The sequence below is a fragment of the Peromyscus maniculatus genome, chromosome 1, assembly GCF_049852395.1.
Source record: "Peromyscus maniculatus bairdii isolate BWxNUB_F1_BW_parent chromosome 1, HU_Pman_BW_mat_3.1, whole genome shotgun sequence".
Lineage (NCBI taxonomy): Eukaryota > Metazoa > Chordata > Mammalia > Rodentia > Cricetidae > Peromyscus > Peromyscus maniculatus.
The window spans coordinates 143,267,729-143,295,199 of record NC_134852.1 but is presented as its reverse complement, the minus strand read 5'-3'; the positions used below and the strand labels follow the sequence as shown (position 1 = coordinate 143,295,199).

The following is a 27,471-nucleotide window of genomic DNA, read 5'->3' as shown; positions in this document are numbered from 1 at the left end:
GTGAGTTTATCTATAAGCAGATGCTGGCATGGACGTAGGAAAAGGGGGCAGTTTTGATGTGTTCGTTTTCCTCATCCAGTGTATTTTCTATTTTTTTTAATTATCAATTTAGAATTTTCTTGTTTTATTTCTAAATACTGCATGTTTTTCTATTACCTTATCGTTACAGATTTATAGTCGTAATGCATTTATTAGCAGAGAATATATTTTGTGGACTTCAATGCTTTTAAATTGGTTTTAGTTTGTTTTATGTCCTCCAGCATGTACCCTGTTTGTGTGATATGCACTTGAGAGTGTGTTTTGCAGTTAGTAGACTATTCTATGAATGTTAAATGCATCTAGTTTTTTTGGTGGTATTTAGTTCTGTATTTTTTGCTGATTTCTACTATTTCTATCAGTTACTGAAACAGGAGTGTACAACCATAGTTGTGAACTTCGATTTTCTTTGATTTTGTCAGTTTTTGTTATATGAACTTCTAAGTTCTATTAGGAGCATATACAAGATTTGTATTTTTGTGAATGAACTGATAAACTGTTCTATTACTGTGTAATGTTTCTTTTCTCTCTCTCTTTTTTTTTTGGTGGTGGTGGGGGGACATTTAGAGACAAGGTTTTCCTGTGTAGCCCTGGCTGTCCTGGAACTAGCACTATAGACCAGGTTGGGCTTGAACTCAGGGATCTGCCTGCTTCTGCCACCCAAGTGCTGGGATTAAAGGCGTGCGTCACCATGCCTGGCATAATGTATCTTTTTAGTTTTTGTAGTATAGTTTGCTTTGAGTTTTACTTTGGTATTAATAATCATTTCAACCGTTTTACTTAAATTGAGATATAACTCATATACTGGAAAACTCACCCTTTAAATAAAGTATGTAGTTCTGTGCTATTTCATGTAGTCTAAAAGTTGTGTAGCGATCATCAATGTTTTAAATTTAAAAACTCACTTCAGAAAGGAGTCCTGTGCCCAACAGCATTGACTCTGCATACTCCTTTTTTTCTTTAGTCTCTGGAAATCACTAATCTACTTGGAGAATTGGTCTTTTTTATTTTGTTGTTTTTTTTAGAGATTGATTCTAATATATTCTGGCTGACCTGGTGCACTTACTACATAGCCCAGGCATTCTTGAGCTTGCTGTGATCTTCCTGCCTTAGCCTCTCAGATTACAAATTACAGATGTGTGCCACCATATTAGCTGATTTGTCTGTTCTGGATATTTCATATGTGGCCTTGTGTCGGGCTTCTTTCACTTGCACACTTTTTAAAAAGACCCGTCTGCATTGTAGCATGTCAGGACTCAGCTCTTTATGTGGCTGAATACTATTCCATTGTATGGCTCTGCCACTGCTTGTTTACCCATTCATTGATGGATTTTAGGGTTTTTCTTCTTGCTTTACTATTGTAAAAAATTTGTGTATAGGTTTGTGTGGAAATAGAGTCTCATTCTTTTGGGTATTTACATAGGACTAGAATTGCAGAGTCAAATTGCTGGATGTAAGGTACCATTAGGTTATTTTCTTCAGTGGCTGCTTTCTTATATTTCTACCAGCAGTAAATATGAGTTTAAACTTCTCCATATTCTCACCAGTAGGCACTCCCATGATGCCAATGATGGGCCCTCCTCCTCCTGGGATGATGCCTGGGGGACCTGCTCCTGTAATGAGGCTACCTATGAGAGGACATATACCCATGATGCCTGGGCCTCCAGTGATGATACCTCCTGCTTGCCCTATGATGGTCCTCACTTGGCTTGGCCAGACAGAGCAGAAGGGCTCTTTATCAGTTTTTTATTTCTTGTTCTGTTTCACCAGAAGATCACAGTGCTGAACCTGAGTGTCTTCTAAGCTCTAGGACAAGGAAGGCTTCCCCTTTCCTGTCAGACAGAATAGTTTTGAAAGGAGAAAAGAGGGGTTAAAAAAAAGTACAGTTTTCATTTGTATTGTGAAATATGAAAATAAAATTGTCAGCTGTTTTTAGTTAAAGAAATCATAGAGATATACCTGCCTCTTCCTTCTGAGTGCTGGGATCAAAGATGTGCACCACCACATCTGGATTCAAAGTATTTTTCGTATTATATTTTTAAATGTGTGTGTGTGTGTGTGTGTGTGTGTGTGTGTGTGTGTATGTGTATGCATGCATGTACATGTATGTGTCAAGGTGCTTGTGTCCAGGTTGGAACAGCCTTGGGTGTTGTCACTTTTCACCTTGATTGAGACAGGGTCTCTTCTTCTTCACTGCATACTCTGGGGATTGTCTTGTCTTTACTTTTATCTTCCTTTAGAGCAGTGGTTCTCATCCTTCCTGATGCTGCAACCCTTTAATACAGTTCATGTTTGTGGTGACCCCAACCATAAAATCATTTCATTGCTACTTCATAACTGTAATTTTGCTACTGTTAAGAATCATAATGTAAATATCTGATATGCAGGATATTTGATATGTGACCCCTAAAAGGGTTGCGATCCGCAGGTTGAGAACCACTGCTCTAGGAATACTGGGATTACAGATGCATTATATCCCATCTGGCTATTTGAGATTCATGTGGGCTCTGAGGTTCAGAACTCAGGTCTTCAACCCTTGTGCAGCAAGCACGTTACCAACTGAACCATCTCTCCAGCCTTGATTCTGAGATTGGGGTAAGTGAACTTAGCTGTTGGTATATATTTTCTTTTTCTTTTTCTTTTTGGTTTTTCAACACAAGATTTCTCCATGTAGCCCTGGCTGTCCTGGAACTCAGTCTGTAGACCAGGCCAACCTCAAACTCACAGAGATCTACCTGCCTTTGCCTTCAAGTGTTGGGATTAAAGGTATGTAGTACCACTGCCCAGCTTGGTATATATTTTTCTATGTGTTATGTGATATCTTTTTGTTACCAACCACTGCTGATCTTTGCTTGCATTTTCTACATATTTTACAGGTGGTTTTGCTACTAATCTTAGATTGGTGTTTTTTTCTTTGCTTGTCTTCTGGCTCCCATTCTACATAACTCTGTCATCTGTATACCACCCTTGTTAGTCTTGGGAAGTAATCTGACTTCTTGTTCCTCTATTCTTACTGGTGCTTTCGAGATTTTTCTCTTTCTGGTTTTCATCAGAAATACTATGATGTGGGTGGTTTTGTTTGTTATCATCTCAGTTTGTGTTTGCAGTGCTTGGGGCCCTTTGTTCAGTATTGGAAAAATCTCAGTCATTTGCTATTTCTTACTCTTGCCCATTCTGGTTTCTTCTTTTCTGAATATCTATATCTGTAACTAGTTTACATCTCATATTCTGTGCCATGTTAGATCTTTTTGTCATCCTGTTTTGAACAGGAATGTTTTCTTTACTAATTCTTTAAAATAAAAAAATGGTTTACACAAACTGGACATGGTGGCACATGCCTTTAATCATAGCACTCCAGAGGCAGAATCAGGTGAATCTCTTGAGTTCACTGCCACCCTTATTTATATAATGATTTCCAGGCCAGTCAGGGCTACACAGTGAGACCCTGTCTTTAAAAAGTGTGTGTGTGTGTGTGTGTGTGTGTGTGTGTGTGTTGTGTATGTGTGTGTGTGTCTGTGGGTGCGCGCATACATAGGTACACTTACATATTAAAATAAATACACATATATATATCTATATATTTGCTGTATCTAATCCATCAAACTTACACTTGAGTTTCTTGGTTTAATTATTGTACATTGCAGTTCTGTTATTATTTTTGGTTTGTTATTAAAATTCACAGTTCTAGCTGGGCAGTGATGGCACACACCTTTAATCCCAGCACTGGGAGGCAGGGGCAGGCAGATCTCTGTGAGTTCGAGGCCAGCCTGGTCTACAGAGTGAGATCCAGGATAGGCTCCAAAACTACACAGAGAAACCCTGTCTTGAAACAAAACAAAACAAACAAACAAACAAACAAACAAAAAAATCACAATTTTTTTTTTTTTATTTTTTGAGACTGGATTTCTCTGTGTAGCTTTGTGCCTTTCCTGGATCTCACTCTGTAGACCAGGCTGGCCTCAAACTCACAAAGATCCGCCTGGCTCTGCCTCCCAAGTTCTGGGATTAAAGGCGTGTGCCATCACTGCCCGTCAAAAATCACAATTCTTGGCCAAAAGTCTTTAATTTATTTTCATGACAGGGTTTCTCTGTGTAGCCCAGGCTGTCCTGGACTCAAATTCAGAGATCCACCTGCCTCAGCCTCCTAAGTGCTGGGATTAAAGTTGTATGCACCACTACCTGGTTGGAGCCTGTTTCTAATATAAGTTTCCTCCTTGTCTTTTTGATTGTATATTGTTTCTTAGACGGTCCATTTATTTTTCACTTTGGGGAAAATATTCAGTGCAGGAACTGAATAGGAAAAACACTGGTTGATAGTTTGTGGTTCTAAGTGATTGTAATCGAACCCAAAAACATCAGCATAATTTTTATATGTTGTACCGAAGAGTCAACAGTCATGATAGAAGAAACTGCCAAAAGTCAGTAGAATCATCCTAGGTTTTCAGTCGCTTAGGGAAGGAATTATTAGAAATGAGAGGAAAATGAACGTCTCCAATGGTAAAGGTAGAGGCAGCTAAGAGGATAGGATAGTAGACCTTTAGATCAAAAACAGGAATAAGAGCTGAAGAGATGGCTCAGCGGTTAAGAGCATTGACTGCTTTTCCAAAGGACCTGGGGTCAATACCCAGCACCCACAAGGCAGCTTACAACTATCTGTAACTTCAGCTCTGAGGGACACCCTCATACAGATATTCATGCAGGCAAAACACCAATGCACATAATTTAAAAATAAAAGTTTTAAATTTACAAGGACTCCAATTTGCAGTAAGGCTCGTTAAGGAAGGAATGGCTCAGTTGCCTTTAGCCTACTGGCTATGGGTGGATTAGGACTTCTGTTGGTCTTTTCTTTGTCGAACACACAGATTGCAAGCCCAGTGCCACTTTGAGATCTTTGGCAGCAGTTAACTCTGCAGCTCACACACGATTGAGCCTGTATGATAATGAGTATTCAGAGACGAGTAATGCCTGGGGGGTGCTCACCAACCTAAGACAGAACGCCTATGTGGCCTGGGCAGGCGTCTCCATGACGGGTAAGGTGACCTGCTGATGTCCCATGCAACCTAAGTCAGAAGCTCATTTATTAGTAAAAGGGGGACCTGTAGGGCCCTGACCCCTGATTTGGGTAACTGTTGCCTTGCTTGCTGACCTTGACTTGATATCCTCCCTATGCTAATTCCCTCCTGGGTTTCACCCTCCTGAATGTTTAAGGGAAGTTCCTTGTCTATGTATCCTGAATAATGGGCGTTAACAGCTTAGATGCAAGATTGTAAAACATCTGTAGTGAGCTTCTGTCCTCCAGGGTTCTCCCATTGTGCTGTAAGCCTGTATTTAAGACCTCCTCCCTCCTTCTAAACAGCATTCAGCATTTAAAAAAATTAAAAATAAATAATAATAATAAGAAAACAAATAAAGGTGAGTGTGGTGGTACTCATGTGTAGTGGTACTCATGTGTAGTCCCTGTACAAATGAGGTGGAGTCAGGAGGATCCTAAGTAGGGGGTAAGCTTAGGTGATATAGAAAGTTGGAAGTCAGACTAGACTATCCAGTGAGAGACTGTCTCAAAAACAAGACATAAGGCAAAGCAAATGATCTGGAAAATAGCTGGTTTTGTGTGTCTCTTGAGTTTAGATTGCACCTCAGTCACTTAGGGTTGGAAAGTGTTTTCAAAATACAATTATTTTTAAAAGTAAGTCTTTATGTAGGTTACCTTTTTTTTTTTTTTTTTTTTTTTTGAGACCTCAAGTCTCCCTGTGTAGCCTTGGCTGGCCTGGAGCATCAGACTGGCCTCAAACTCAGAATTCTTCCTGCCTCTGCCTCTCAGTTCTGGGATTAAAGACGTATACCACATGCCTGGCACTAGGTTAACTTTTGAAGAAAGTAACCATTTAATGAATAGTGATGCCTACCAGAAGAATTTCAGACCATACCATATTTTGCAACCTTTGTTGTTTTCCTTTGAAATTTTTTTAGTATAATGAGCAGCATAATTAGGGGTGGGTAAAGAAGGGCAGCCACCATACCTTTGCTATACATCTGAGGAGGATTTATTCCCAGCAGGTAGTAAACCCTCAAGGCCAGTGATCCCTCTGCAGTTCCTGCAGAAACTGGTGCCTGCCTAGCCTACCTCACAGACCTTTCACAGAGATCCAATTCAATGTGTGAAATAGTTGAAAAAGTGAAAAAGTACTATACAAATATAAGGTGGCTTAATTATATGACTGGTAGAGAATTAAATAATTTATAATTTGCTGAAGGAAAACCAACTCACTACATATGCATTTAATTTATTCTTATAACTTAATTGAGTTAAGTAAAATGTGAGCTAAATTCATGTGTGAATTTGAGTATAGCAGCATCAGAAATTAATATTACATTTTCAGCCCAAGGGCTTATACATTATTTTTGAGAAAATGAATTTCTTTTTGAAAAGAAATCATATATTACAAAAGCAGAAAATTGTCATAAATTTAAGCTTTTGGTTTCTGTTTAGAGTACAATAAAATTTAAATGTGAATAATTGGATATTCTATGACATTTGATCTATGACAAAGTTAAAACAATTCTAGATTCAAGGAATATTATAGTTCATAAGCAAAACATATTAAAAGTTTCAAACTAAATTATGAAATTATTTCTCTGTCTCTAGGTGAAACATGGTTTCTCTAATATAACTGGGATTGATTATTCTCCTTCTGCAATTAAGCTTTCTGCAAGCATTTTAGAGAAAGAAGGGCTATCTAACATTAACTTGAAGGTAATTATTACTTATATTACTATAATATTTTAAATAACATTTTAAAATAAACTGTAATGTTTAAATGTTTTTAAAGTATGTTAATCTACTAGCCTTTTTGAATTTGTAAATTAAGAATCAAGTATAAATAATCTAAACTGAAACACTTAAAAGTAACTATTAAAAATTTAATCTAGTTAGTTTAGGGAAATTACTTTTTCTTTGTGTGTATTGACAAGGGGTCAATACCTATTTTGTAACCCAGGCCAGCCTTGCTATCTCCTGCCTCAGTCTAGCTGGATTATAGGCATGTACCACTGTACTTTGTGGCAAAGTATCTTCTTCATTGTGTGTGTATATGTGTGTGTGTTCATACAATACCGTCCATGTTTGCAGAAACGTATACAGTACCTGACTCTGGATTAATCAGATCAAAAAGTTATAAATGCTGGGTGTCTCTGTAGTGCTGTTGTCTGTCTCAGGTTCTACTAGAACTGGAGGCTACCGCCACTTCAACTGTGATTATGGCAGGATTTGATTTCTCAAAGAAAATGACTTATATTAAAAAAAAATCTTACAAATGCATAGAATGTTATCATACCAAACATTGTTATTTAATTCTTTGTCCCACTTGGCTTTAATTATCAACTTGACATAGCCTAAAGTCATCAGAGATGAAAGCCTCAATTGAAGAATTGTCTAGATCAGATTGGCTTGTGGGCCTATCTTTGAGGACTGTCTTGATTATTAATTGATACAGGAAGGCCCGGCCCACTATGAGTGGCACCATCCATAACATTCCTGGGCTATATAAGGAAGCTACTAGTTAAGCATCAGCCTGTCAGAAAGTCAGAAAGTGAAGCTAGCTTCAGGTTCCTGCCTTGAGATCCTGCCCTGACTTCCTGGCCTGGAAATGTAAGATAAAATAAGTCTTTTCCTTTCCAGAGTTGCTTTTGGTCTGGGTGTTTTCTCATAGCAACAGAAGGCAATTAGAACACCTAAAACCCAAGGAGTCAACCTTGTTTCTTTTTTCTTTCAATCATTTTACCTCACCACTCTCATGCTACAAAGTAGTCAGAGTGATCTAAAAGGAAAATTGGCTTATATCACTGGTTTTTTTTGTTTGTTTGTTTATGTTTTTTTTTTAGACAGAGTTTCTCTGTGTAGGTCTGGCTGTTCTGGAACTCTCTTTGTAGACCAGGCTTACCACAAAATCAGAGATCCACTTGCTCTGCCTCCTGAGTGCTAGGATTAAAGGCGTGCACAACCAAGCCCATCTCAGGATGCTTTTTAAAAAAAAAAAAAAAAAAAAATAACAAAAGATTTATCTTCTAGTCACCCACAGTCTTATTACTGTTTTCTTTTTTTTCCCCTCAAGATTAGGAGTGAGTCCCTTTGTAGCCTAGTATGGCCTAAGACTTGTGAATCCCACTGCCTTTACTTTCTAAAGGCAGAACTATAGATATGCACCATTTTGGATGGCTCATGGTTTTTGTTTTGTTTTGTGTTACTGAGACAGAATCTTCTATAGTTCAGACTAGCTTCTAGCATGCTATATAGCTGAACTTCTGGTCTTCTGTAACTCTGCTTTCCCAAGTGCTGGACTTAGAGGCATGTATCACCATGCTCAGCTTTTTCTCTTTAAAATTCCATTCATATATTTATTGTGTGTGTGGTGGGCCGATACATGTGCCATAGTGCACAGTGGAGGGTCTCTTTCTATCATGTGGGCTCCAGGGATTGAACTCAGTTGGGTTTGGTGGCAAGTGCCTTTATCTACTAAGCTCAGGCTCTATTTTTATTTTATTTAAGATTTACTTATTTTTATGTGCATTATGGTTTTGCCTGGGAAGGCCAAAAGAGGGCTGCAGACCCCCTACATCTTGGGTTACAGGTGATTGTAGACTGCCATGTAGGTGCTAAGAACTGAACCTGGAGCCACTGAAGAGCAGCCAGTGCTCTTAAGTGGTGAGCCATCTCTCCAGCCCCAGTTTTTGTTTTCTTAATAACACTTTATCTAAAATATGTTTTAAAAGATATTTCATGGTATACCATTATTAAGCATTTGTAATTTGTTTTTTAAAATTTAAATTGCATTTATTTATTTTTGTATATGTACTTGTATAGACATACATGTGTTCATGGATTGGGATCAGAGGACAACTTGCTGGAGTTAGTTCTCTCCTTTCATCATGTGGATTTCAGGGCTCAAACTTAGGTTTGGTGGCAAGCCTTTACCTGCTGAGCCATCTTGCTGGCCCTATCTGAAATAGTATTATTATCATCTATACTTGTGTAGGTCAGAGGACACTTGTAGGAGTTGGTTCTCGATGTCATGTCAGTCCTAAAGATCAACTCAGATTGTATAGTTTGGTGACAAAAGCCTTTACCCACTGAGTTTGAACCTTGAAATACTATAAAGTTTAAAAAAAAATTACATGTCTCTGTGTGAGTATGTGCATGTTAGTGCAGGTACCTGTGGAGGCCAGAAGCATTGGATCTTGGAGCTCAAGCTCCAGGCATTTATGAGCCACCTGATAAAAGAGCAGTATGTGTTCCTAACTACTGAGCTATCTCTGTAGCTCCTTGAAATATTTTCTTAATTTTATGTTTAGTTAGCTTTTTGTTGCTATGACTGAATAACATAGACTAGGTAATTTATAAAGCATAGAAGTTTATTTAAGCCCACAATTCTAGGCTGGAGAGTCCAGGATGATTCTTACATGAAATGATGAGAGGCCTTCTTCATGCCTCATAGCAGAGCAAGTGAGCCAGAGAAAGCTTGCTTTTATTATAAAACCAATCCCTCATTAGCCCGTTAATCTGTTGATGAAGAGAGAGGCCTCATGACACAATCACCTTCCGAGGGTCTCTTCCAAATACTGTTAACATATGACTGTGTTTCTAATGAGTGTATTCTGGAAGATGCTCTTAAACAGTAGCAGCTAGGCCAGATGGTGGTGGCACACGCCTTTAATCCTAGCACTCAGGAGGCAGAGGCAGGCGGATCTCTGTGAGTTTGAGGCCAGCCTGGGCTACAGAGTGAGTTCCAGGAAAGGTACAAAGGTACACAGAGAAACCCTGTCTCGAAAAAACCAAAACAAAAAACCAACCCAAAACAAAAAAACCGGTAGCAGCTTATTTGTTGTTTATCTCTCCCTTTATAAAACACAAGGCTACTACTATATTAACACAGATTTCTTTATTCTTTCACTTACTGTTATATCCTGTATCTGTAAGTACAGGTGTCATGAAATACCTTTGGAATACAAGAATGTTTTGTATAGGTGTTTGGGGTGAGGATGTCCCCACAGAGTGAGCTCTTCATGTAGTCTTTATGTTGATTCAGATAGAGTGAATTTTGTGCTTTGGATAGGAGAGCAGGCCATGCTGAGTGTGTTGTGCTGGTTGGCATGCACCTGCAGTTTCCGCATTGTCGTCGAAGCAGATCTAGGAGAGCTTGTGTGGGACCTTGTCACTAAAACAACAACAACAACAACAACAAAGACGCACACATGCCAATGTATACTATTCATTTTAAGGGTTGTTTTAGATATTTACTTTCAAAAATTGTATGAATGATGAGGTCTCTGTGAGTTCAAGGCCAGTCTGGTTTACAAAATGCGTTTTAGGATAGCTAGAGCTGTTAAACAGAGAAACCCTATCTCGAACTCCCCAACGAAAACAATTTTAGAATTAAATTCATTAGTAAATTTTTGTATTATAAAATAGAGGCACATCACTATTTCAAATTCTGCAGTCGTATTAGGTTGTTAAAAACAGGATGCTGATGAATTATTAAAAGCTAAAGTGTAGGACATTTACCAAGTTAAGTAATCATAGTTTAAATTATCCTTTACTTTCTTAAGCTTCATGCCTTTTGTGATACCCATTAGTAGCTTTGTGAGCTGCTGAATCAAAACAAAGGAACTTTTGATAATTCTTTATTTACTTTAGGCCACTCAAGTAGGAGTGTAAGTCATAAGTCTTATTTGTAGTGACCTGGGTTTCAAATAAATTTTGTCATTTTGATAAATATGTTAAATATTTTCATAAGAATCAACTTTTTGTAAACTGGGCTTTTGAGCCAGTATTCCTGGCTTTGATTTGTTTCCAAATTTGTAGATATTTGAAATGTCCAGGAAACACTATCAACCTCTCTTTTAATTTTGGCTTTAATGATCTTGGAAATAAAGCACATAAAAGTTAGCTATAAAGTTGAAAATATGTTTATTATATGTAAAATGCCATCATAATGGGCTCTTTTATCTCTAACCTTTTACATGTTGTCACTTAAGTTATTTAAAGATTGTGTTAATTGTTCTCATATGGGCATTCATTTTTAATATAGGTAGAAGACTTTTTGAGTCTTTCCACAAAGCTGTCTGGATTTCATGTTTGTGTTGACAAAGGGACTTTCGATGCCATAAGTCTTAATCCTGACAATGCAGTTGAGAAGAGGAAGCAATATGTGATGTCTCTCTCCAGGGTATTGGAAGTAAAAGGCTTTTTTCTCATAACCTCATGTAATTGGACCAAGGCAGAGTTGCTAGATGTGTTCAGTGAAGGTAACTGGTTGCACGGGTTTGAATGTGTACTTCCTTGGGTTTTTATACTTCTGCTGGGCTCCCCTGTTGGGTACTGTAGTTTACATTTCTGGTGGTAGGAATTGCCTGCTTTTCTTCTGTGTTAATGACCTTAGTAATAATTTCGAACTGTGTATACAAAGCACAGAGAAGTAAATTGGTTGGGATCCAGAGGCCTTTTTAACATTTTTCCCAGAAATCCTGGCAGTTAAGTACTAAAATTTATGAGCTTGTAAAGATCAAGCTCTTTATTTAAGCAATGCAATCTTTTATTTAAGCTGTATGATCTGCTATCCTGAGACTCAGAGCACATGTGTTGTGCTTTTGACTTTAGTGAACTAATTTATTTGTGAATCTATACTCATGTAAATGGAAGTACAGAACGAACATTTTAGTGTTTTTTTTTTTTTTTTTTTTTTTTTTTTTTTTGGTTTTCTGAGACAGGGTTTCTCTGTGTAGCCTGGCTATCCTGGAACTCATTCTGTAGACCAGGCTGGCCTCAGACTCACAGAGATCCACCTGCCTCTGCCTCCTGAGTGCTGGGATTAAAGGTGTGTGCCACCACTGCCCGGCAAATGTTTTAATTTTATATGTAGTTTTATGTTTTGCTTTAGGGGTCATTTAAGTATTTAGGATTTGTCTTTTTGTTTCCAATGTATATGGAGCAATTATTTTTAACATTGCACAAAAATGAAATGGAGAATTAATAATAGTTCTACATACTAATTTTTGAGGAAGTTCCCTTTTGCCTTTCGGTGGTGGGGGTGGGGGAGGCAGTTTGAGACAGGGTTTCTCTGTGTAGGCCTAGCTATCCTGGAACTTGATCTGTAGACCAGGATGGCCTTGAACTTAAAGAGATCCGTCTGCCTCTGGCTCCCTTGTGCTGGGATCAAAGGCATGTGCCACCACCACCAGTCTTTTTCTATGCCAGACAGAATTTTTTCCCCCCCTATTAGCCAAAGATAATATTAGTGCTGTGTCTACTAAGGGGGGGTTTTGTGAGCATTGAGTACCTACCTATCTCTATTCATAGAGCGTTTGGAGTTTTCTAAGATGCTTTCCTGGCCACTTTAAGAAGTAGTTTACTTCTAGTTTATCCATGTAGCACACAGGCATTCCTGGGAAAGTACTTTGAAATTTATGTGGTATTTGTTTACCTTTTCCTTAGAGTCTTTTTTCAGGGTTAGTACTAATTATTTTATAGAGGAATGGAAGGAATTTTCAGGATGAAGTATTAAGTAAATGATTCTAGACTAAATATTTGGTTATATTTTGATTCCCTCTCCCAAGTTGATGAGAAATCAGCTACCTCAAGAGAGTTGACTGCACACTGTTTCTGTAACCATGTTGCATCATATTGCATGTACCTGTCTTAGATTTTGTTTTCTCTTATTTTAGTATTAAAGAACTAGGCAGAGAGAACATGTCCTATATCCTCTCGTGTACATTCAGTGGCTTTGGCAGGTTTTATAATGGAAAACCTGAAGCATTTATTGCTGAAAATGTGAGCTTTTGGCTTCATTATTATAACTTCCAGAAAACAAGAATTGTATATGATTTACTATTTGTTATTTTATGTCATTTGTTTTATTATCTTCCATGTTACATTTATTTTATTCAGAATGCAATTGTGGCACATGCCTTTGGTCCTAGCACTTGGGAAACAGAGGCAGGCAGCTCTTTGAGGCTAGCCTGGTCTACAGAGCGAGTTCCAGGGCAGCCAGGGCTACACAGAGAAAACCTGTCTCTCAAAAAAAAAAAAAAAAAAAACGTAAGGGAAAAAAAAAAGAACGGTTGGATTCTATCAATAGCCCTTCTTCTTTCCAGAGCTTGACAGTTTTAATAAACACTAAGGGTTCTGCTGTGTGGGGCAAGTTCCTCTCCTGGGTCTTTAATACAGGTGTTCTCTTTTACCCTGGAACCAGCAGACCAGAAACATGTTTGCCTGTCTCTGGTAATGAGGAACAGACGTTAGCCTGGAATACTATGCTTTACAATGTCAGTATGTCTGAGAACTGTTGAGTAAACTCTATATTCAGTTTTAGAACTAAAGAAAGAATCGAAACACAGAAAATGTTGTAATAGGAGGTATTAAAGAAACAATTACATAGCATTAGAGACTTTTAGGATTGAGTTACTTAGAAAATGGTGCTTAGACTTATATGCAAGACAGCAACAGAGTACTCGGCCCCATCTCACTGCTGATGGCCTCCCTATTAGCTGCGCAGATTGGTGCCATAATCCATTGGCTTAGAATGAAGTTTGCCTCACCAGTCTTTTTTTTTCTTCCATACATTGTATTTTGATCATGTTTCCTTCCCTCCTCCAATTCCTCCCCACCTCTCTACCCAACTTTGTTCTTTTTCTCTTTAAAACCAAACAAAATCTAAAAGTAAAAAAGACACATAAGAAACACATACAACTCCCCCAGAACAAACAAAAAACAACAAAACCCCACAAAAATGGAAATAAAAATAAACGAGCAAAAATGCTCAGAGTGTAATGAGACAGTCTACAAAAAACAAACATTGAATGTGTGTTGTGTTGGCCAATTACTTCTGCACATGGGGCTCATCCTGAAGTGTGGTTAATACAGTGAGAGTCCATTGGAGAAACCTGAACTGTTTTCTTTGCCAGTGGGTGTCAACTACAGGTAGATTCTTGAGTGGGAGCCTGTGTCTACTTCCCCCTTAGTGCTGAGACCCTATCTGGCTTGAACCTGTTTAGGCTTGTGTGTGCTGCCATAGTTTCTGTGAGTTCAAGTGCCTCACCAGGCCTTAAAGGTTCTTTCTTTTTTCCATATTTGAAATGAATTGTGCTGTTTTCCTCAGTAGTACTATTCATACAATGTAAATGTTTTTTTTTTTTTTTTGTTTTTTTGAGACAGGGTTTCTCTGTGTAGCTTTGCGCCTTTCCTGGAACTCACTTTGGAGACCAGGCTGACCTCGAACCCACAGAGATCCACCTGGCTCTGCCTCCTGAGTGCTGGGATTAAAGGCGTGCGCCACCACCGCCCGGCTAATGTAAATGTTTTTTAAAAATACTTTTATTATAGTTTATTTAGCTGGGTGGTGTATGTGGCAGTCAGAAGACAACCCATGGGAATCAGTTCTCTCCTTTCATTAAGTGGGTCCTGGGGATCAAACTCAGGCCTACTGTATTTGTTTAGTTGTTTAGAGACCTTTCAGCTTTGTTTTATTTATTTTTATGGGCTTCAATTCCAGATCCAAGCCTTATATATAGGAGGCAAGTGTTGTACCACTGGAATACCCTGGTGGCTTTTAGTTAGTTAGTTAGTTAGGTAGTTAGTTAGTTAGTTAGTTAGAGACAGGGTTTCTCTTATAGCCCTGGCTAGAACTCACTATGTTGACCAAGCTGGCTTTGGGCAGTGGTGGCAAACACCTTTAATTCAGGACTGGGGAGGCAGAGGCAGGCAGGTCTGTAAAGCAAGTTTCAGGACAGCCAGAGCTACAAAGTGAGAACTTATCTTGAAAAACAAAACAAAACCACCACCCCAAAAAACCCCATAAAATAATGTATTTACAGCTTATTTTATAGTTGAGGGAAACACTAGTTACTTTATTTGAATCTTTACAAAGTCATGTGGCAATTTTGCTATCTGTCATCTTTGAATAGAATTCAGGGTAATGGAAAAGGTTCCTTGAGCAAGTATATCTCTTACGTAGACATGGGAAAGCTGAGACTTGAACCTAGGACACTAGGTTCTCAATCAATGTTTCTTTTAAAAGCATACTGTGCTCTGAAAGTTATAATTTCTTCCAAGATAGTTAGTAGTTTGTTTGGGTATTAATTTTTGTTTAATCTTTTTTTTTCTAAAAATTGTGATAAAACACATAAGATTTTTACTATTTTAACTGTTTTTAAGTGAACAATTCAGACTGGGCATGGCAGTGTATACCTTTAATCCTAGTATTTGTTAGGTGGAGGCAGGAGGATCACGAATTTAAAGGTCATCTTTGGCTATATAGAAAGCATAGAGCCAACCTCTGTTGTATGAGGCTCTGTCTCAGAAAAACCAAATACAACTAAACCCATAGATAGATAATGAATTAAGTGTGCAGTTCAGTAACTTCACCCATATTGTGATGTAACCACGAGAAGTCTGTCTTCCAGAACTTCTTCATCATCTACAAATTCATTTTTACTCTAAGTAATTTAACCTTTCTGTATTACATGCCTTTATATTTCTGATGAGATTGAGTTCCTACATAGAAAGCCACATAAGCAGAGCTGGGCTGGGCTCCCAGCACTCCGGAGGCAGAGGCAGGCAGATCTCTGTGAGTTTGAAGCCAGCTTGGTCTACAAAGCGAGTTCCAGGATAGGGTCCAAAACTACACAGAGAAAACCTGTCTCAAAAAAAACAAAAAAGAAGAAGAAGTAGTAGTGCTGGTGTATGGCAACAATTGAGTGTGTCACAGCTGCTTCCTACTAAGGAGATGGAGAAATAGATAGAATAAGGGAGGTGTCGGGAGGTAGTGGTGAGGAGGACCAGAGGAGATGGGGGGAAGACTTCCCAATTGTTTTTGGTCCTTTCTGTTCCCTGTTCATTTAAAAAATTGGGGGGGTTAAGGTAGAAAAAAAACCTGCAAAATTAAGTTCGGTCACCAGTATGAAATCACAGTTTTAGAAAGGATTTGAAAGAACATTGTTGTACAAAATATCTCTAACAGATATTTTAATTTTTGTTTTATAGGATTTGAATTTTTTGAAGAGCTGCCAACACCCAAGTTCAGCTTTGGAGGTAGATCTGGAAACACTGTAGCAGCTTTGGTTTTTCAAAAAAAGTGAGACTTTCTTGGACAAAGTCAGTTAGTTTTCTCGAAGAAACTGTACAGCAAAGTAAACCTGATACAGAAGAAGCAAGTGCAAATAGTGCTTAGTAAGTACTCAGGCTTAGCAAATGCAAATAGTGCTTAGTAAGTACCCAGGCTTAGCAAATGCAAATAGTGCTTAGTAAGTACTAAGTGTGCACAGACTGAGTACAGATAATGGGGTGGTGGGAAACCACAAGAATGGGAATCAGCATTTAGATGTCAACTAAGAATAATGTAAAATCTTATTTTGTATTTGACATATAAATGTTTTTCTTGTGTTTTAAGGCAGTTTTCTGTAACTATTAAATAGTTGAAAGCCTTAAGGCAGTAAATGAATTTACAGAAAGCATCTATTCTTGTTTTTTTGTGCCTTGGTAATAGTTGAATTGAAAATGGCTATTTGTGAAAACTGAACCGAACTGTTTCAAGGCCAGAATAGTTAAAAGTTTTCTTCATGAGTTATAGGATATGAATTATGGTAAGAAATGCCATTTTGTTGTTAGCTGGGAGAGCTCCCTGATTGTCATGTTATTAAGCAAAATCAGAGAAATTGATAAATTATTTTTAGTTATTTATTTTTGAGATAGTGTCTCACTGTGTAGCCCTGGTTGGCCCAGAACTCAGAGATCCCCCTGCCTCTGGAACCCCAGTGCTGAGATCAAAGGCGTGCCCACCACACTGGTAACTCTAGTCTATCCTGTGAAGGATAAATGGGTAGTTTAAGGAAAGACAATTTAGGACTATTTCTAAATGCTTAGCCCCATGTTAACTAATGATGTTATATTAAATCATTGAGTCCCCCTGGTATTTTCACAAAGAATTGCTTGTTTATATATAGGAGAGCTGCAGCCAAGAGTGAAGACACTTTTTGTAAGGCCAGATAGTACCAGGTGAAGCCAAGATTCTTTGTTGGGTCTGGCTGACTCTAGAATCTTCTTTCTAGCATAGTCTACCTCTCAGGTGCCACATATCTGTCTTTATAGCATCTAAGTCAGTGCTACATATAAAATCCAGGTGGGCACTTACTTTTAGGAGCATATAGCCCTTTGTTAGTGTTGATCACCAACAACTAACTGGCTAGTGATGGTCTGTGGACTTTGATAATAGTGAGTCAGCCACTTGAGTCTCATGACATCCATTATGACTCTTTACTATCTGTTTTGAAAGACTGTCCTTTACCAGGAACTGAATTTGAAGCAAGGCATGACACACCTGTAATCTTAGCACTCAGGAGGCTGAAGGAGGAGGAACTAGAGTTAAAAGCTTGGGCTGCACAGTGAAACCTTTTCTCCAAAAACAGAAAATAATGTTGAGGAAATTGCCATGTAAACATGAAGACCTGACTTCAGATCCCTAGCACCTATGTAAAGTGCTGTGTGTAGCAGCATAATCTCAGTGCTCCTGAGCTGAGACAAGAGGATTCCCTGAGCCTTGAGGGCCAGGCAGCCTAGCTGTGAATCAGTTGGCTCCAGGTTCACTGTGAACCCATCTCAAAAAAGTTGAGAGCAATTGAGAAAGATAGCCTGTTGTTTTGCATTCAGCACAGTGGCTACACCTTAAGCAATTGCTATCCCAACTCTATCATGGCTGCTAAGGGAAACTATCTAAATCTCTATTCTTCTATAGAATCTTCTGTAGAAGATTCAAAGGTTGAGGTGAAATCCTGCTAGCTCAGAATAGCAAGTAGCTAACCTCCTCTCCTTGTTCACGTCTCCTGAAAAAAGGCCATCCTTCTGCTCAGGCCCCCACTAAAGAACCCTGGCTACACTTAGTTCCTTCCTACCACTTCCTGTCAGCTAGTTGCTGATGCAGCCTCCTGACCTCAGGTTAATTTTCTTTAACCAAACAAATGTGACACATCTTTGTATCGTTAACAAAGGCAGTAGAAACAGTTGTAACACACCTTTACACAGTTAAAATAATATTCCACAAAATACCTAACGACCTCTGGCTTCTACATACACATCCATGTGCAATGCATACATGTGCAAGCATACACACAAAAGAAAAGTGAAAACTGAACTTGTCATTCATCTTTCTGTGGAACTCTGAGGGATGTACAGACAAGGTGCTCGATCTGAGAGCTGGTTTATCTGGAGGGCATTTGTATATTGCAAAAGGTAAAGTGTATCTTTTATTTATATCTGATATTTAAGGAAACTCTATTTGGGACAATATTTTAGTATTAGAGTCTTAATGTAATTTTTTAAAAAAAATTACGTAGCTTTTGGGTTGCTGGATGTCTCAGCAGTTATGAGCACTCTTCTCCTGCAGAGGACCTGAGTTTTTACACAAAACCCATGTGGCTGACACCATCTGTTACTCCAGTTTGTAGGGATCCAATACCCTCTCTTCTAGCTTCCTTGGGCACCAGACAGGCGTGTAGTACATAGACGTTCACGTAGGCAAAATACCTGTATACATAAAATAAGTAAAATATTTTATAATTAAAATATTATATAACTTTTGATGATTTTCAGCTTTTTTTGGGACTATTGGGTTCCAGACCCTTTTTTATGGTAAATATTCTTCTAGTATTTAGCCTAGTCCAGCATTAGATGGTTTTGTTCTGAGGCAATAGAGGAGGACAAGCCTGTAACTTAGGTCAGCATGACCATTAAGGCTGCCACTTGTCTTTTCAAGATTTGGAGACAGTTACATGGACTTTGAACAAAAATAATGGTTTTGGAATAGCTTTTATTTTGGAATGCAAAATGTGAGAAATTACTTTAAAATATGTACAATTTAAGCTTTTCAGAAAATTGTGCTTTCTGAGATGTGGGATCTTTTTAGTGTATCTGAACACATATATGCAAGTGCGTAGGCGTACATATGTGGAAGGAAAAGGGAGACTGAGAATCTTTTTGTGGTTATTTTTTTGAGACAGGATCTCTCTACTTAGTCCTGGCTGTCCTGGAACTCACTATGTAGACCAGGCTTTGAACTCAGAGAGATCTGCCTGCCCCTGCCTCTGGATCAGGTGCTGGGATTAAAGGCAGGTGCCACCACACCCAGCCCAAGTATCTGTTCTATTGCTGCCTTATTTTGTCCTCCTTATTTCCTTGATTCAGGGTCTCTTACTGAACCTGAAGCTCCATGTTTGAGCTAGGTAGCCGGCCAGCAAGTTCCAAGGGCCTGCTTGTTTGCATCTGCCAGCTCTGGAGCTGGGGGCACATGCATGCAGCCACACCTGGCTTTACACAGGTGCTGGCGATTCCAGCTCACATCCTCATGCTTGCCCAGCATGCATTTGTGTTCACTGAGCCCTCCCTAACCACAGTCTTACACTGTAGACACACTGTTTTGTAATGTAGTGAGGGGATTTTCTTCTTTAATAATAAAAGGTATTCCAAATTTGTCTTCGGTTTCAAAAATAACAGTAATCAACATGGCAAGTTTCAATCCAGCTGGGACTACTTAATGAGAGCTCGTCTAAAATAAATAATTAAATAAGTAGAAGTACATACTCCTAGACTTTTAAGTGGGTAAATTTGAAGTGTTATTAAGCATCAACCTAACAAATCACTTTCTGTGTGAGCAGGCTGAGTCTGACTCACAGTTAGCCTGGGATATGTCTGTTGATATTGATTGAGTTCCTTTGTGGGACATATTTGTTCTTTTTGCAAAGGTAGAGGCTTTTTCTTTTTTCTTTTTTCAATATGGAGCTGTTAATAAAGCTTAAAAAAAGGACTTGTCATTTTTTCTTAGCACTTTAATCTTCCTAGAAGTCAGCCCTTTAATGATTAAAGTCAGAATAAATAGAAATTAGTATTTTCAAATACTACCAAACTGTTAAAAGCCTGGTCACCAAATATCTCTAAGTTTATGAAATAAACTATAAACTTTATTTTAAAGCTTAGTTTGTTAAACTCTGTTTTTCAAATTTTATTTATTTTTATTTTATGTGCATTGATGTTTTGCCTGCTTGTATGTCTATGTGAGGATGTCAGATCCCCTGGAACTGGAGTTACAGACAGCACCATGTGGGTGCTGGGAATTGAACCTGAATCCTTTCGAAGAACAGCCAACACTCTTAGCCATTGAGCCCTATCTCTCTAACCCCTGTATTGTTAACTCTTTTTTTGGGGGTGGGTTTCAAAACAGGGTTTCTCTGTGTAGTTTTGGTGCCTGTTCTGGAACTCACTCTGTAGACCAGGCTGGCCTCGAACTCAAAGAGATCCGCCTGCCTCTGCCTCCCGAGTGCTGGGATCAAAGGTGTGCGCTACTGCCGCTGGCTTTGTTAACTCATAAATATGTGGGTCCATGAATGAAATGATACAGTTACACAAAAGGGGCAGCACATGGTGTAATGACGACTGTGGTCTGTGGGTAAGAAACTGGAATTGGAGCTTCATTTCATCAGAAGACATTTTGAGGAACTTGTTTGAAATGCAAACAAGAAGTGGGGCATTTTTCAGTGATGCTGCTATAGCCAACAGGCCCTATCTGTAGGAAGCACAGGGCCACAGGGAACCTGCAGGTCTATGGGGAGTCAGGCCTGGATGCTGCAGGTAGCTGCTCAGGCTCCACAACTTAACAAATAGCAAGTATTGAGAACAGTTTGTTTTAACCAGGTATTCAAGTTGGAGTTTCTTTTGGGGGCCAACACTTTGGTCTGTGATTCAAACCTGACTAAACCCATTTAAAAATAAGTACAAAATGGGCTGGAGAGATGGCTAAGAGGTTAAGAGCACTGACTGTTCTTCCAGAGGTCCTGAGTTCAATTCCCAGCACCCACTTGGTGACTCCCAACCATCTGTAATGAGATCTGGTGCCCTCTTCTGGTCTGCAGTCATACATGTTGTATGAATAATAAATAAATAAATAAATAAATAAATAAATAAATAAATAAATAAATAAATAAATAAATAAATAAAATAAGTACAAATTGTACTTGATTTTTCCCCCATTGTAGTAACAATCTTATTTTTCTTCTTGTTCCTCTCCAATGTGCATGCAATCTTCTATTAGAGAAAAGAAGGGAGCCAAACATATATAAAAGACCTTAATACCTTTTATACATTTGTAAAATTAGTGTACCGCTGCAGTGTACCACTGCATGCTGACAGGGTTCATTCTCATCCATTCTCATTCCAGTAGAAACCTCAGTTTTTGAGGCACATACATAATTGTTTGATTTTTGTTTTCTTTCTTTCCTCTCATTCTTTTTGAGACAAGGTCTCACGTAATCTAAGCAAGCTTTGACCCTCCTTTGCAGCTGAGGATAGCCCTGAACTCTGATCCCTGATCTTTCTGTCTCAATCTTCTGTGTTGGGATTATAGGACTTTGCTACCACACCCTGCTCAAACTATGCAATTTTCCCACTTTATAGATTTGTGTCGATATATACATAGTATGAATGTATCTGACCCTTTTTCTGTCTGGTGGCCTACATTGAAAATAAAAACAAATACAATCAGTTTGTCTCCAAGGGAGAGACCTGGGTTTTGACTTCCTGTTTTTGCCTCTGTGAACTAGGATCTATCTTTTGCAGAAACAGTGCTCAGCTTTCAGGCCAAGAGACCAAGTGTCTTGTGTTGCACAGTAGTAACCACTCCAGCTAATTGCAGGGGTGTAGATGGCCTCTGAAAGGATATTGTCCAGTATATTTTACTGGAAGAAGGCTGCCACAACTTAGAGCTTGGTTGTGGGAAGCAAGGAACACAGTAGATTTAAAGACATACTGGGGGAAAAATTAGAAAATCCTTATCATTTCTTTTGGTCAGGCAGGAAACAGAGATGTCCTTAGATGAAGGGTGAATGCAGGAACATGTCTTATTAACAGTTAATGGAAGAAAATTAATGCTAATTTATTCTTCATACACACCATGCAATTTGTTAGAAAGTAAAGGAATAGTTTGAAATTCTTTGGTCAATTGATGGATTCCTATGTTAGGGGCATAGAAATGAAACTCAACATTAAGCAGACAAATACCCAAGCCCACAGGCTACATAAATGCTGAATAAAACCAGCTCTACAATGGAACTCTGAAAAGCACCGGGTACCAGGCCTAATGAATGATTGAATATGACCTTAGCAAAATCCCTGGAGTGTTGTTGAAAGATCATTCATTTCCAGCTTAGATGTCAAGATGGGCTCTAGTAACCACGAAAAAAAGAGAGCTTGAGTGGGTACTTACTGAGTTTTAAAAATCTTTATAACACAGTGAGTTAGACTAATCATTAAAAGGGTTTCTCTAGCGGAATTTCAAGCTATCACTGTGGACTTGGAGCTTAGGCCCAGGGAAGCCGAATTAAAAGGATAAGAATAATTCCTAAGACATGACTATATCAGTATTCTGCTTTTGTGGAGTAGAACTTCAAAAACTGGGGATGTATGAGCTGAGAGAATGTACTTTTGTCATGCTGATAGTGTTGTGAGAAAGACTGAAGAAGACCAAGCAGTCCGTTGTATCTTAAAAATGTTTGTAAATTACTTCCCAGCAAGTAACAGAGCAAGCCATAAACCCCCATGGCTAGTTTTCATTTTTTAGAGGAAATATTTTCTTGTTTTCCTGAAGAAATGGCACATTTTTAAAAACAATTTTTAAATTTTTCTTTATTTGTCTCTGTAAAAATATGCCATTTGGGTGAGTGGCCATGTAGGTCAAAAGAAGAGCGTGTTGGGTCTCCTGGAATTGGAGTTACAGGCAGTTGTGAGCTGCCTTATGTGGGTGCTTAGAACCGATCTTCTGTAAGAGCAGGACGTGCTCTGAACTGCTGAGCCACTTGTCTAGCCCCTGTGTTATATTTTTACATGTTGTTATTATTACTCTATCAGGAAATGATAAATCAGTGTCTAATTTTTTATTGTGTATAGTGCCTGGAAGCTACTTTTAAAAAAGTGAGTGTAATCTCTCCATTTTCCCCAAGCCATAAGCGTTAGCACATGATCCAGCAATTATATCCTAGAGAATACCAGAGTAGCTTAGAAAGAAATATGAAATACTCCAGTTGACTAGGGGTCTTCACTGATGCACTGTGGATGAAATAGTTTGTTGTCAGGGACAGGAGCAGAGTAGAAACTGAACTGGGTTGGTTCCTGCTGTTGCCTCTTGCTGCTTTCGAAAGGAAAGACTCGAGAGGAAGAGGCTAAATGTAGATGAGTGTGGGTGCTTCAAGTTCAGATTTGCTTCCTAACCCCTTGCTAATATGAAAATGTCAGGCCTTTGTTCCTGTCTAATTTTAGTACATCCTGGCTTAAAAAAATATTAGGATGATTTCCAACCATGGAACTTAGAGAGGCGAGACACAGGGAGGAAGAGTGGAGGAAAGAGCAGTTTATATTCCATATCCGCCTGCCTTTCTGTGACAGCATCTAGCCCTTAGTCTGTTGATTTGCTGAGGAAATAAATCTAGATGCACTGAAGCAATGGTAATTAGGTTTTCCTTCCATGTCTTCTATAGAAGCCTCATTGGAGTTAGATGGGGAAAATTACAGTATGGTATTTAATAGACTTTCGCATTGGCTGAGTTAAAGAGCCATGCACAAGCTTTGGGAGGAAAGCCTAGAGCTGTGAGGGATTACCTATGTCTGTCATTTATAAAGGAACATTGGAGACGTTTCAGTGAACCTGCTTTTATAATGTTGTTTTGAGTGAGAGTAATATTTATTATTTTTGAGTAGTTATAAGTAAGACACAGTTTTGATGTATTGATCCCCTTGCAAACCATAGCTGGCTTAGAAGGAAAGCTCTGATTCTGTAAAAAAAAAAAAAAAAAAAAGCTTCTTGAGTCAAATAATTGATAATATAATTTGCTCAAGAGATAGGATAAAATCCCACATAGACTTATAGTTGTGCCAGTTATTGTTTAATTAAAAAGTAATTAACTAGACTAAACTAAAAGGCCATATTATAACTATCTTACCTCACTATCAAGTAAACTGTTCTTTCAAAGGTTTGTTCATTTAGTGAGGCAGCTTTCCAATGGGATGCTCCTATGGTAAAGATGCTACAGAAACAGAAGAGATCATTTTGTTCATTCTGTTTGACTAAGGACTTGAAACAGATGAAATAGGTTATTTTTGAATTTGAAATTTAGTTCCTTTCATTGAATGATTACAGATAGTTTGTGTTTCAAGTCTGTTGAAGAGGGCTGGGAGTACAGCCTATTGGTGCAGTTCTTCTCTGGCATGTTGATGGTAATCCTGGATTTCTCTCCAGTACCACAAAGTCAGTGACTCAGTCAGCCAGTGAATCTGTTGTGTAGAAGAGTAAGAATCAAAGGGATTGGACCTAGAGAAACCACTTTCCTTTCCTTTATAAGTCATGGACATTCTGTAGATAAACTTGCCGGGTGGTGATGGTACACAGCTTTAATCCCAGCACTCTGGAGGCAGAGGCAGGTGGATCTCTGTGAGTTCAAGGCCACCATTGTCTACAGGGTGAGTTCCAGGACAGCCAGTGCCACACAGAAACCCTGTCACAGGAAAAAAATAAAAAGGTAAACTTTAAGAAAAAAAAATGTTTTGTTTATTTCGTGCCTGCACATGCATGTATGTGTATATGCATGTTGGTGTGGATGTACTGTCTCAAGTATATGGGCCCCAGAGATCAAACTCAGGTAATCAGGATTGGTGGCAGGCACCATTTCCCATAGAACCGTTCTTTACTTTTAAGTTCTTTCCTACTCATGCAGCTCAGATACCATAGTACTATAAACTGGGTGGCCTAAAATGCAGCCATTTCTTTTTCAGAGTTCTGGAAGCAGGAATTCAAGGTGCTGGCAAGATACCATCACCATTGCTTTTTTACATTTATTTATTTTTTGTGTGTGTGACACACACATGTGGAGGTCAGAGGATAATTTGTATGCTTAGTTCTTTTCTTCTACCATGTGGGTCCCAAGGATTGGATTCAGATTGTCAGGCTTGGTGGCTGGCACTTTTACCCACTGTACATCACCATGCCTGTCCCCAGGTTTGTTTTATCTTGTTCCTTGGCTTGTTGGTGGCTGCTGTTTGTATGTTCACATGACTTCTGTGTGTGAAAGAGAACAAATGTACAACCTCTCAGGGTCTCTGTGTGAGGGCACTGATCTCATGACCTCTCCTAACCCTGGTTATTTCATAGTGGCCTTACCCACATTGCATTGGGGCTTAGGGCTTCAATGTATGGTTTTAGGGAAGGAACCAGCAAAAATTCCTAAAAATTAGGATTGAATGAACAAGGCCTACAAAACAGGTTTCTAATATATATGAGGACATTCACACTCCATTTACTGAGTGTCAGTTGTTGGGTAGCTTGATGGCTCTTAAACCAAGGTATCTATCTGTCTATTAAAAAGATGTGTATGCCTGTGTAATAAAACATTTGAAGCAAATGAAGATTTTTTTAATCTGAAAAAAACTTGTGCTTGGTGACTGATTGTTTCTGATATGTGTTTGATTATTCAGTTTGTATTCATTTGACTATAGATATGACTTGACCAATAAATTTAGAAATTTGCATCCTATTGTTTAGTCTGCTTCCGTCTTACATGTAGAACAGTAAGATTAAAATGAGGTCCAAGGAACAATCATGATACTCTAACGAATCTTCCCCTGATTCCTCTGGGCACAAAATGCCAGCAGCTGAATACTCCCAGATGACTCACTTTGTCACTCTAAGGCCTTGGGCTTTGAGATGCTTCTCTTCTGCAGCAGAGACTCTTGTCTTTTTGTACCTCCTGACTAGGTGGCCTGTCAGTTTGTCTTGTAACTGCTTATCCTGCTGATGACAAAGGCTGACTTTTGTTTTTTCTCTTTTTGTTTTGGTGGTGCTGTGGCATAAACCCTAGGGCTTTGGGCCTGTCAGGCAAGCATTCTACCGCTGAGCCCAGAAACTGAACTTTGTTATATCATGTCATGCTTAGTCAAGGGGCACTACTGTCTGTCCACTTCTTTGAAGCAGGCTTGATATGTGGAGAGAACCAGGTGTGGCCTCTACCCAACAGAGCTGTGAATATTGCAAAGGTACATGGCAAGCAGCTTAGTGCCAGATAAATACTCTTTCCTCCAAGAACCCTTCTTCCCATTGGAACTAAGAGGAGAATCGTTAGGATTTTACCCCTCAGTGCTGCCACATTAATGTACTCAGTTCCACTGAAAGGTGTTTGTATTGTAGGAGTGATTAAATGAGTGTTGAGGAGTCACAGAAAGAGCATCTGGAAAGGTAGGCCTTTCAAAACATCCTTGAAATAATTCTGGGTGCACACCTTTAATCCTAGCATTTGGGAGGCAGAGGCAGGTGGATCAGTAAGTTCCAGGACAGCCAAGGTTACACGTTCCTTAGCCTCTAACTTGGACCGTGCTGAAGCACCTTCTTACTTAGTAAGAGAATAAAGAGTAAATGCCACAATGCTGGATTTGTAAATATTTTCCTGTGTTTCAGAGAGCACGGAAAAACACCTTTTAGATTGAGAACATGATCTTTTAAGTAGTAATAAATGGTAAGAAGTGTAGGTGTGGGCTGGGCGGCGGTGGTGGTGCATGCCTTTAATCCCAGCACTCGGGAGGCAGAGGCAGGCAGATCTCTGTGAGTTCGAGGCCAGCCTGGTTTACAAAGTGAGTTCCAGGAAAGGCGTAAAGCTACACAGAGAAACCCTGTCATGAAAAAACCAAACAAACCAGAAAAGAAAAAAAAAGTGTAGATGTGGTGGTGAAAATGTTAATGTGAATGTATTTGAACTGAAAACAAATGGGCAAGGTTACTGCACTTTTCTTCATTAGATCTGAGGCAAGGCATGATTCCGAGGGTTACTAAATAGGGATGCTGGGTCTCATGAGAATAGAGTTGGTCTTGGGTTTTACTGGCTAGTTAAGACGAAATGGACTGACAGGTTACAGCTAGTTTCTACTTTATATCATTCAGGCTTGAGTTTTTTTATTTGAGTCACATTTCTTTCTCTGCTGTAAGTTAACTACCATGTGTATTGTTTGATGTTGAGTAATGGTAGTTTATCCGATCTGTCCTTAGTTTATGCTGGAATTGAGAATGGAGTGTGTGAAGGTGCAGGGAACCACTTTTTTATGCTAGTCTAGAAAGCATGTCTTCAGCCTTCTCATTGATAGTTAGGTGAATAGTTTCAGAGTTCCTAACATCATCTGTAGAACTGTCAGATCCGAGCCCTGCTGCTTTTTCTAGTTGACCCCAAGAAATTTTAAATCTTTTTTGGTTATCCCACTCCCACCCCAATCTTGCTATGTACTTCTGACTGCTTAGAATTCACTGCGTAGATTAGACTGGCCTCAAACTCACAGGGAGCCTCCTGCCTCTGCCTCCCTACTTCTGGGATTAT

The 27,471-nt window shown here is 38.9% G+C and overlaps 1 protein-coding gene across 6 annotated transcripts in view; it reads left to right on the top strand.

Annotated features, from left to right (window-relative positions):
• Positions 1-27,471, top strand: part of Eef1akmt2 (EEF1A lysine methyltransferase 2) — an 82,307-nt gene that overhangs the window by 13,393 nt on the left and 41,443 nt on the right. For 2 of the 6 annotated variants that reach the window (XR_013045566.1, XR_013045565.1), the window contains exons 4-6: positions 6,683-6,790; positions 11,121-11,337; positions 16,070-16,255. Coding sequence is in view for 3 of the 6 variants with exons in the window: in XM_006976950.4 (XP_006977012.2) it covers positions 6,683-6,790; positions 11,121-11,337; positions 16,070-16,164 (420 nt within the window). In the remaining 3 variants the exon portion in view is untranslated. Of the gene's footprint in view, positions 1-6,682; positions 6,791-11,120; positions 11,338-16,069; positions 25,643-27,471 lie in introns of those variants that run through there. The other 4 variants (XR_013045567.1, XM_006976950.4, XM_076553996.1 and 1 more) reach the window with 4 other exon arrangements.